The sequence below is a fragment of the Paralichthys olivaceus genome, chromosome 5 (genome assembly GCF_024713975.1).
Source record: "Paralichthys olivaceus isolate ysfri-2021 chromosome 5, ASM2471397v2, whole genome shotgun sequence".
Lineage (NCBI taxonomy): Eukaryota > Metazoa > Chordata > Actinopteri > Pleuronectiformes > Paralichthyidae > Paralichthys > Paralichthys olivaceus.
The window spans coordinates 2,277,070-2,288,000 of record NC_091097.1 but is presented as its reverse complement, the minus strand read 5'-3'; the positions used below and the strand labels follow the sequence as shown (position 1 = coordinate 2,288,000).

Sequence of the window (10,931 nt, the reverse complement as noted above, 5' to 3'; positions counted from 1 at the left end):
GCTGTTTATTTTCAAACCAATATTTATGTTTTTATTGATCTATATGTGTATTTATTTTTTGGTTTGAGCATTACCCTCCTTTCATGATGACCTCAACGTAATAAATAAAACAATGCATCATTTAAAAACAAATCTGACGTCCTCGTCGCCATGGTGACCCGTCCGGCTCTGTGACAGAGCGTGACGTCGACGCTGCCAGCGTGGAAGCGTGGTGCGCACGTAGCGCGTCAGTCCAGGAAGTGAAGTGTCCGGTGTGTGTTGACGGTGCAGCAGCAAATACGTGTCAGTCCGAACCTGCAGGAGCCTGCTGAAGATACAACATCACACCTCTGCAGATACACCTCGGTGAGACTGACACTGTGTGTGTGTGTGTGTGTGTGTGTGTGTGTGTGTGTGTGTGTGTGAGTGTGAGAGAGAGAGAGAGAGAGAGCTCAGTCAGTTGAATGTAGCTGTGTGTAGCTGTGTGTGTGTGGGTGTATGTATGTGTGTGAGATTCAGAGATAGAGAGAGAGAGAGAGCTCAGTCAGTTGAATGTAGCTGTGTGTAGCTGTGTGTGTGTGTGTGTGTGTGTGTGTGTGTGTGTGTGTGTGTGTGTGTGTGTGTGTGTGAGAGAGAGAGAGAAAGAAAGAGAGAGAGCTCAGTCAGCTGTGTGTAGCTACAGGGCATCTCACTCGGACATTTGCCTTCACACATGCGCCTCCTCCAGAGAGAATATGGAGGAGCTTCGGAGTTCAGTGCATGTCTGAAAGCAGCTTTGGTGAGGTAGTCGATGTTCCCTGTACCCAGGAGGCAGTCCACTCCAGCTCTGTCCAGCTGTCCCCTGAGTAAGGATGGCTGAATTGTGTTGAAAGGACTACAGAAGTCAGGAAACACAGAGCTCCCAGTGTTCTCCAGGTGCTCTAGGGATCTTTGCAGGAGGTAGATGACAGTGTCTTTCACACCAATGCCTGTGCACTGTAGGGGTTCTGGCTCAGTGCTCACCAGGGAGTGGAGGTGCTTGAGTATAATCCTGTCCATGGTCCCACCGGCCTGAAGTGCTTTGACTCCTTGGGGTGAACCGTCTTTGGTACCGGGACCACGCAGGAGGTTTTCCACAAGGTTGGGGCTCTCACTCCAGACTGAGACTCTGTTGAAGACGTGCAGTACCACCACAGAGCTGCTCCGCACAATCCCTGAGTGGTCTGAAGCAGGTGCCCTCAGGGCCTGTAGCCTTCCTGGTCTTTGTCCTCTTCAGCTCCCCTTTCACCTGATCTGCCTTTATGGGGATGGTGACGGTGTGGGGTAATTCCTGAAGAGGGAAGGGGGGGGTGCAACTGATGATGTCCCTGCTGACCTAGGGAAGGAGGAGGGAGGGTGTAGTGGCTGCAGTGACAGGTCTGGGCTCATGTGGGTGGGTGAGGGAGCGGGGACAGAATCAAATCTGTTGAAAAACAAAATGCAGCTCAACGGCCCACTCCTTTTCTTGTACATGTCCTAGCACTTGTGATCAGTGCTGGTGTTTATTGTTAAAGTGAACGCAGGTCAGAGGGGTCAGAGTGAGGAGGAAGCTCCGACAGGATGATTGGTTCGGCGCAGTGCTATTCTCATTATGAGTTCTATCGATGTTATATGTTATGTCTCAAATTTCTTTCGAGGAAAAGTTATATCACAATAATTATCCATATCTTTTTATCGCCCAGCCCTATGCTGACATATTAGGGAAGTGTGGAATGAGAAATATTGTTTTAGCCAACACAATGAGCCACAGTGGCTGAGGGGTAGAGTGGTTGTTTTAGCCAATGCTTAATGAACTGCCTACCTTCTGGTTGGAGGACGGCCGCTCTACCCCTCAGTCACAGCCGTTGTGGGGTAGAGTGGTCGTCCCCCAACCAGAAGGTCGGCAGTTCAATCCCCAGTCTTCCCCATCTGCATATCGAAGTGTCCTTGGGCAAGAGGCTGAACCCCGAATTGCCCTTTGACTGGTTATCTATATAAATACAAAACCAGAACCATTAAACATGTATATATTTGATATTCTTTTCAGAAAGTATCCATATTCCTCATTTTACTTTAATTCATTTTATTAGTTTAATAAAATCCTTTGAGACATGTACTGATTGGACATTCTCCAGAGGGGCTGTATGTGTGAACACAAATGTCAGAGTGAGAACCTCTGGACTTTCTGCTGAGATTGTCTGCTCAGTAAAACCTCTGCAGAATTCACAGAGAGAGAGAGGGGCGTGTTGATGATGTGTGTCTAACACGTGACAGATGCAAAAATGAGGAATAGTAGAAATATGTCAGAATAAAACAGCAGAGCGACAAACGTAGAAGACACAGAGACACAAAGATGTCGATGTGCTATAAACAAAAACCCTGCAGCAGAATAAGACCAGAGATTTCTGTTGTTGTGAACATGTCTGAGTGCCAGCTCCAGAGAAAGTGCGGACCCAATTGTTCAGACATCTTCTGTCAGTCATGTCTGAAAATGGCTTTAGAGGTTTTAAAGGGATAGTTTACCCCACGATTACAATTCACTCATTATCTACTCACCAAGAGGGAATGTTTGAAGTGTTTGAGTCCACAAACACTTTTGGAGTCTCAGGGGTAAACAGCATTGCAGCTGATACCATTTCCGCAAATGGCGACTAATTCTTCAAACATTAAAAAAATAAATAAAGCCTCTATACTGCGTTTAGCCAGTTTTTCCTGCTGCCTGGAGCCACGTGCACACAAGCTCTCATCCAAGGGTGCGTGCGATGAGATCAGAACTCGCAATGAGTACCCGTAGCATTGTTAGTTCCAGTACTTCCAGTAGGACATTTACGCTTAAAACATGGGGTGAATGATTCTGTTTTCAAGTCACGTTTGAATATCTGGGCTTACAGACACTCGATGACACCACAGAAGCAGTATGGCGGCATGTCATGGTTTATTCTTGTTGTTTTTTGAGGAAGTCGTCTGAAACACAAAAAGTGTTTTGTGCACTCAAGCACTTCACCCACCCCTCCATCGGCACAGTAGTGAGTAGATAATGAGTGAATTTTCATTTTTCAGTGAACTTTCTCTTTAGGGACAATCACTAAGCAGGCTCAGACAGTTTTAAGTAGCAGGTCATGTCTCAGTGGTTATTGTACCACTGTCCAAAGTCAATGCAGTGAATGTGTTTACAAATGAAGTGTCCACACCCATTTGCTCCACTGTATTCTTCCCTCAAAGCCCGAAATTCCAGTCCATCAAGCTTAGAAACCTGCTCAGCTTTTATTCTCCAGTGTAATGAGGAGATGAGCTTTGTAATTATGAGAGATTGAAAATTACAATGAAACTAATCCATCCACATTTCAGATCTGTTGATTGATTATTGGCAAAGAGTCATGTTTAACATGTCGTCTTAATCGCTTATGTTTGTCACTGACACTAAACAGAAAAACATGTAAATGAGAATTTGTGAGTACTAAAATAGTGTATACGTGAGGCAGCATCTCAGTGTCAAATAACAAACAAATAACAAGTTCCGAAAATATGTTGATAAAAAAATATATTTTGGAAAATAATTTATTCATAAATAGAATCTTAAGTTTCACAACCCTCTTTCCCCTTTTTTGATTACATTTTCCACTTCTCTTACAAACAATGAAAAAACATTCGATTTTTTTAGAACATCATAAAATATCAATGAAGCCAACTGTATTTAAATTAATTGTTCTTTGCTTATGTCTGTTTGTCTGATGTCTTCTTCAGTTGAGACTTTAATTCTCTCTTGTATTATAGAAGCATCATTAACGCAGAAGGTAGAACACGCTGAACTGCTGGTGAACATACTCACTGCAACAGATTCATCATGAATTCACAATATCACATACAGAAGTTAACCAAGTTTTAGCCTCTGCTCGAGCCGTCTTCCAGTTAATGAGTTTTGCTGCTCATTGTGGGAACTGTTGGGAACTGTCTCGAGTCTCGACAATTTGGCGCTATACAGATAAAATTGAATTGAAAGTAAGAGGTAACGTTTCATTACTAGAACAGCCATTCTGTATACACCAGGTCCTCATTACAGTCTCAAACACAGAACGATTTGAAGTGTTGTTCATATACATGTACAACACTGAGCAAAGTTCTGGACAAACAGAGAAACCGAGCATTATCAACTCAATATTTGCAGTGACCAGCTTTAGTCATACAATGATGTGAAAACTGAAGACACTATATATATATATATATATATATATATATATATATATATATATATATAAAACTGCTATGAGGGAAAGATTAGCCTTTTACTCCCACTCACACAAAAAAGCTTTTGAGCTTTTCTTAATTTTTATTGCATAGAAAGTACTCTTGTGTATTTTACCTTTGTATTTAGACGAAGGCGTTGTCAACCTTTGTCACCGTCTTTATGACAAAAGGTAGTTTACTGCTGCTTGTCTCTTCTCATTTCATCTCATATAACTAAATGCAATGGGAAAGGTCCAGATGGATGGGTTCATCTGAGGCCTGAAGGGCATTTAGATGTATGCTGTGAATACAATGCCAGTGTTTCTAAAGATTTAAATGTGTGTGTATATTCACTGTGTAAACTGATTGATTTTTAAATGATTGTCCTAAAACTCTCTTTACTTCTCTCCTAGCACACACACACACACACACACACACACACACACACACACACACACACACACACACACACACACACACACACACACCTTGGATGATGGTGGACTTCACACTGGCTCAAGTGGGCAAGAATCTGAGTGAAGCTATGAGGCTGCTGGGAGACGGACAGAGGTAAGATAAGACGCTGCTGTCTGAGCAGGGAAATTAACTGTTACACAAATGACTTTCTGATGAACCTGTGAATCTTAGATCTTAGACTCTGTGTTTCACACACTTTGACCATGCTGCTTCTGTTAGTCTTCTTGATAACGGATGTAAACAAAAGAACTTCACTTCAATTGAGTTGAATTTCCAGCTAAGGAGCACATGAATGCAGTATTATATAATGTCTGATTGTACTTAAGATCTCCGTGTGTCTGTGGTGTTGATCTGTTTAGAGAGTTGGAGACGGGAACAGAAATCCGACGTTTCAGCAGAACCAGCATCCCTGGACCCCTGCAGGGAGAGTAAGACACACACACATGCACACACATACACACATTCACAAACAGACAAGCAAACAGGCCAGCATGGAATTTAAAGTGATTCACAGCCAGACTAGCTCTCTGACTGGTTCACTTGGTAATGTGAGAAACTTGAGACCATTAAAAAGGCCTGAAAAGCCTGCCGGGATTCTAATGGTGGGGGGAGTGACAGCTTGGACCTGGCAGCTAGATCCAGATGTAGGCTATTTGAAGGGTAAAGAGACACTTAAGGACACGAAGGCAAATATTCACGTAGGCCAAGGGCGTGTATACACTTTTTTTACCTCCTCTTTTTTACATGTAAACATATGGGAGGTGTCCACATGGTGATGAAAAAGCAACCACTCCAGTCTGGTGCATGGCACCTGCTCTCTCCAAAAGAAAACACGACAGTAGAACAGTGTTTATACAGTGGTGTGCCAATAATTGAACATACACAGAGCTGGGTGGCCCTATACACTCACTATGCAAGCTAAGTGCCCCACCCTTTTTATAAGTAGAACTAGAATGGCACTCAATAAAGCACAGACTTCTGCCAAGGCCCAATCAACCTGCACCAAATTGCTTTAATTATTGCATTAGAAATCAGTCAAAAACACCCAATCTCACAATATTGAAGTGTTACAAGATTCCTGGATCCGCCCCTTTGACCCGATCCACGCCAACGTTTAAAAGCTTCTTTTGTGTCGCAGCCTTCCACCAAGTTTCAATAAAAACAGTTCCATTGTTTTTCCGTAATGCTTGAAAATACTAAAAAAAGTACATGTACACACTTGATTGGTAGTACATTTAATATGGTTTGTTGGAAAGCTGATAATTGATTCCCTTGTGTCTCCTGTGCAGTGGTCAGGATGTTGCCACTATACTGCACTTAGTTCACAACCTCCTTCATGAAGAGGAAGAGAATGAGGACCAGCCCAGCCGACAGTAAGTAGAAGTTAAACCAGAATTACCTTCTTGTGGTTGTCTTGCCCCACCAACCAGTCAAAGAGCAGTCTCCCTCTCTGTTCTTGAGTTATGCTGCCAGATAAAGTGGTGTTGCAGAACATTATGACATTACAAAGGAAGTTGGTCTTTGACCTTTTGCATATGAATGTCGTCCCTTTAACCACTCAGATGTTCATGTGTCATAATTAGAATGTACATTTTGAAGTTATTGCCAACAACATTTGTTATGAGGTCACAGTGATCTTTGTGCTGTGATCACAAAGTGAATCAAGTTAGTGGACGCATCCTACGGATGACATGGTCCTTCATCAGCGCGTAGATTGCGTTGACCAAATCAAAATGAGACAGTCTGGTCTTCTTATTGCATCACCAGCTTGTCCCGCCCTACAGTTGTCGCCAAGCAACAGAGCTACAGACGAATAATACATTTTTTTTTTTTTTAACATGTTTACCATTAGCTGTTTGGTTGAGTTCTTACAGTTAAAATAAATTATTCTTAAAAAATAGTTGAGCAGGGAAGGATTCTCCTGGTGGAGCCTCTATTGCTCAGGAGTGGATGGACACATTTGTCAAGCCTTCGAATTATGACAGTCTAGTCACGCCGCTGAGATGCAATTGATCTTCAAATGCAGCCTCCGAAGGACGCAGGCCCAGAACTGAGACACAGTTATTGAGTCCAAGGCAACCTCTGTAGCAAAGTTCTCACAGCGTTCCTGACATGACATGTCCACAAGGGACAGACGACAACCTGAGAACATTAAACCTCTGGCTGCAACTGTTGCTGCTGTAGAGACATAATACTGAACTCTGCATTGCACCGTCAGCAGGTTGTTACTGTTGTTACTGACCTGTGTTTGGTCACTTTTCTCTTTTCTAAATCAAATTCATCTGGAAAAATTCTTCACAATAAAGAATTATTTATAACTATGAGTTAAGTTGATGTGTTGAAAGTTAATGTTTAATTGTAGAAACAACACCTTATTACTACAAGGAAGTAAAAGAAGCACAGTGAGTAGAACAGTTTGTGCTGTGTGACATTAGCTTTGCATGTAAATTATGAGAGCTCTACACACACTGCAACATGCAAACAGATAAACAGAGGCAGTAGAAAGTGTAAAGGCAGTATTAGTATAAAGTGCATGACAAAGCTGCCATTTGTTGTCTCCAGTAGGATGCAGAATGTGGGTGAACAGGGTCACATGGCGCTGCTGGGTCACAGCCTGGCAGCCTACATCTCAGTTTTGGACAGAGAGCGACTGCGGAAGCTGACTACTCGGATCCTGTCGGACACCACACTCTGGCTCTGCAGACTTTTCAGGTACCACTGTGGCAACAGCCTTGCAGTTCAGCTTATGGTCTGTAGAATTCCCTTCTGTATGTGTTGGTGACATGATGGTTACACAGCGAATACCAGTGTGAGCTCAGTAGCTTTTTATCACAGCCAGTAACACCAGCTCTTTAAAGTCTCAGACTGATGAGCACTTAGGCAATGGAGGGTTTGCCAGTGTGTATTTGCTGTAGATGCCAGTATACTCTCAGCTTCCTGATAATAAACCTACAACAAACACAACTGTATTTCAACAATGACTTCAGTGAGTCTTTGTTTTTCTCATGGCTTGAGTTGCACAGCTATTGACTGTGGCAGTATTGTGCAGCTATAATTTATTCTTTACCTGTGTGGTGTGTTTTAAGCTTTAAGTAGATTTCATTATTGTCTATTCTGATTTCAACTGTATTACTATCATGATGGACATGTGCAAACCAACAATCAGTTGTATAATAATATACAATTTAAATCAAAAAGTTAAAAAGTAAATGAACCCATTAAAAATACAAAAACAGTAGTAGATTAAGCAACAAAACTACTGATTACTACTACAGACAATTACCAAAAATGTATAAGGTGCACTTCTGGCTTAGATAAAGTCGAGGTGCTGTGATATACATAGACATTCATTCTTGGCTACAGAGTAGAAGGGATGATAAAAAATAATTTTCATTTTGATTGATTACTATAAATAATTCAGAACAAGATGCATGCTCAGGCTAAGGCTAATACCCAATCTCACCATGTTAAAGAAAGTGAAAAAACTCCTGATCCGCCCATCTATTCAGATCTGTTACAAATGGGTTGAGCTGGGAATCTTCTTTCTCTTTCTTTAACATGGTGAGATAGGGTTTAAGCCTTGGCCGAGGTACGTGTTCCCCATGCGCCTTTCTAGTTTTCCTTGTAATAAGTCGGAACAACTCTACACATTGGTGGATCTTGGTTAAGGTCTCATTCTTTGTATTTTCCTCCACATCAATGGAATCTGTCTCTTAGGTATGAGAATGGTTCGGCCTGCTTCCATGAGGATGACAGAGATGGCCTAGTCAAAGTGTGCCGGCTGGTCATCAATGACCGCTATGAAGAATATGCCTCTGAAGGTTATGCAGTTCTCACCTCCAAACAGCCCGTCATCTACCAGAGTGCTTCCTGCAGGCCTGGTCTGGGACAGCACCTGTGCAGCCAGGTAGGAAAGATGAAACACAAAGGCACACACAGAACAACTCTTCTACTACCATTGTGAATATTCACATCTCTTACAAAGAGGGATTTAAAAACAAGCATTCTCATTCAGGGCTTCTTAAAGTACCTGGAGGCAGTGTGATTACTGTGTGACTGATACACAGTGGGGTAAAATCTGGAACCCATTGTAGTCAAATCTATTTTATTGTATTATTTTTCTGCATACGTAATAGAAAGAGATTTTAATGTCAGTGTCTGTGTCGACAGCTCGGCCTGCCTCTGTCCAGTTTGTGCACAGTCCCATGCAACACCATCTTTGGCTCCCAACACCAAATGGTAGGAGAGTACAAAAAGACACATATCCAGATGTAGGTGAGATGGTTAAAATGAAAATGATAACCTGTTTGTCACTGTCAGGATGTTGCCCTGTTGGACAAACTCATCAAAGAGGACATAGACGCTGGAAAGCTTCCCTTGCTGTTGATTGCCAATGCAGGTGAAAGACAATCAGTCCTTTAACTTTGCAATCTGTATGCATGTAGTACAATTTCAGCAATATTCATTTAACAGCAGATAATCAGCTTTTCTGCAGTGTAAATATGTTCATTTGGACTTTAGAGGAGTAAGTTGTATATGTGTTTATTTCCCAGGCACCCCTGGGGCCGGCCACACAGACAAGCTGGGCCGTCTGAAGGACTTGTGTGACCAGTACAACATGTGGCTTCATGTGGAGGGGTGAGTCCATTTTCTTCTTCTACAATAGTTTGTCTGAAAGAAGTAGTTCAACTTTTCCCAGAATGTGCTTGTTTGCTGTTTGCAGAGAGTGAACTGTCAGATCAGTATCAGTTGTTAAGAACAAAGCTGGAGACAAATTACAGTTTGCTTAGTTTAGCTGAAGCAGAAGCAGAATCGGGATTAATTGCCAAACAGGATTACACATATAAGGAATTTGCTTTGATGTGTTTTGTGCAAGCATAAATATAAAAGATATATAAAAATACAAAACATTTTTTTAATAAATGTACTAGAGAAGAGATTGTGTAAAAAGTTGTAAAAAAAGGATTGTGCAATTTGTACAATAAAATATTTACAATTTGTAAAGGAGTTGTGTTCACTAGTAAGAGGAGGATGGACAGGTGGCTCTGTGCTGCAGTAGCAGTGTGGTGAAGAAGGAGCTGGGGCAGAAGGAAAAGCTTTTGATTTAGTAATTGATTTATTCCAACTTTCATGTATGGTCATGAGCTTTGGGTAGTGAAGAATGTGATTGTGGATACAACAACTGAGATGGGGCTCATATATACATACAGTAAATATATTTGTGTATGTGTGTAATGAGAGACGTTCAACAGGATTTGATGAAATGTTGAGGATGAAAGTTAATTTTTTTTAATCCAAATAAGAACTTTGATGTTTTAAGGCATGAGTCACTAGTTATGTTGTTATATATTTTTTGCTTTTTCTTCAGGGTCAACCTGGCAACCCTGGCACTGGGTCAGGTCACCTCTGCTGTGATGGTAATCATGTTTAAATACCATCATCTATGTTTTGGGTGAAAAAGTTTACATTACCCAAGGGATTAGTTCATGCACATGACTTTGTCTGAATTGAATGGTTAGGACTCGCTCAAGGCTACTGTGAATTACTACAGATTAGAACAGAAAAAATAAACCAAACTATGTCATTGCATCAAAATAAGTGTTCAAATCCTTTGTATCATTTCTTTGATTGCTATGTTTGAATAAAGCAATGAAAAGCATTTGTGGGGTGGTGCATACCCTGCATGCATTGTCTATATAACCCAAGCAGGCAATGCTACCTTTGTCTGTCTACTGAAAGTTTTATGCTCATCATAGGTGAGAAATCAAGAGCGTGAGAGGGACAGTGTGACAGCAGAGCAGAGGCAACTATGGCTTTAGTTGTCACTGTGAAATTTCTGCCCTCAGCCAGCAGACAAACCTCAATCCCACATCGACCCTGCTCTGTAGGTGCATACTGTGTGCATGGGTCATCCCCACTGCCCCCTCAAGACTGATCAACTCTAAATTTTAATCATCTGGAGATTCCCTCCTAAGTATTACTCAGTGCAGTGTAATAAAAGAATAGTTATGTAGTTGGGAATCAAAACCCCAAAGGGATATTCTATGCTAGAAGGGATAGTTCAGCAAAGAATGACAATTCATTCATTATCTTCTCACCACTATGCCCATGAAGGGGCCGGTGAAGTATTTGAGTCCATAAAACTCTTCTGGAGTCTCAGGGGTAAACTTTGTTGTAGCAGAATCCAATAGAACTGAAGTCAATGGTGACGTAGACTTCAGATCTAAAGCAACAGAATAAACACCACATGCCTC

General features: G+C 41.7%; 1 protein-coding gene across 8 annotated transcripts in view; it reads left to right on the top strand.

The window, feature by feature from the left end:
* Positions 1-239: 239 nt before the first annotated feature.
* pdxdc1 (pyridoxal-dependent decarboxylase domain containing 1) overlaps positions 240-10,931 on the top strand; it is a 30,966-nt gene continuing 20,274 nt past the window's right edge. For 3 of the 8 annotated variants that reach the window (XM_020104355.2, XM_069525043.1, XM_069525042.1), the window contains exons 1-10: positions 242-345; positions 4,614-4,770; positions 5,037-5,105; positions 5,967-6,050; positions 7,240-7,389; positions 8,395-8,584; positions 8,848-8,916; positions 8,998-9,076; positions 9,231-9,315; positions 10,046-10,094. In XM_020104355.2, coding sequence (XP_019959914.2) covers positions 4,694-4,770; positions 5,037-5,105; positions 5,967-6,050; positions 7,240-7,389; positions 8,395-8,584; positions 8,848-8,916; positions 8,998-9,076; positions 9,231-9,315; positions 10,046-10,094 — 852 coding nt within the window. In that variant the 5' untranslated portion in view covers positions 242-345; positions 4,614-4,693. Of the gene's footprint in view, positions 346-4,613; positions 4,771-5,036; positions 5,106-5,966; positions 6,051-7,239; positions 7,390-8,394; positions 8,585-8,847; positions 8,917-8,997; positions 9,077-9,230; positions 9,316-10,045; positions 10,095-10,931 lie in introns of all 8 variants that reach the window. The other 5 variants (XM_069525040.1, XM_069525038.1, XM_069525041.1 and 2 more) reach the window with 4 other exon arrangements.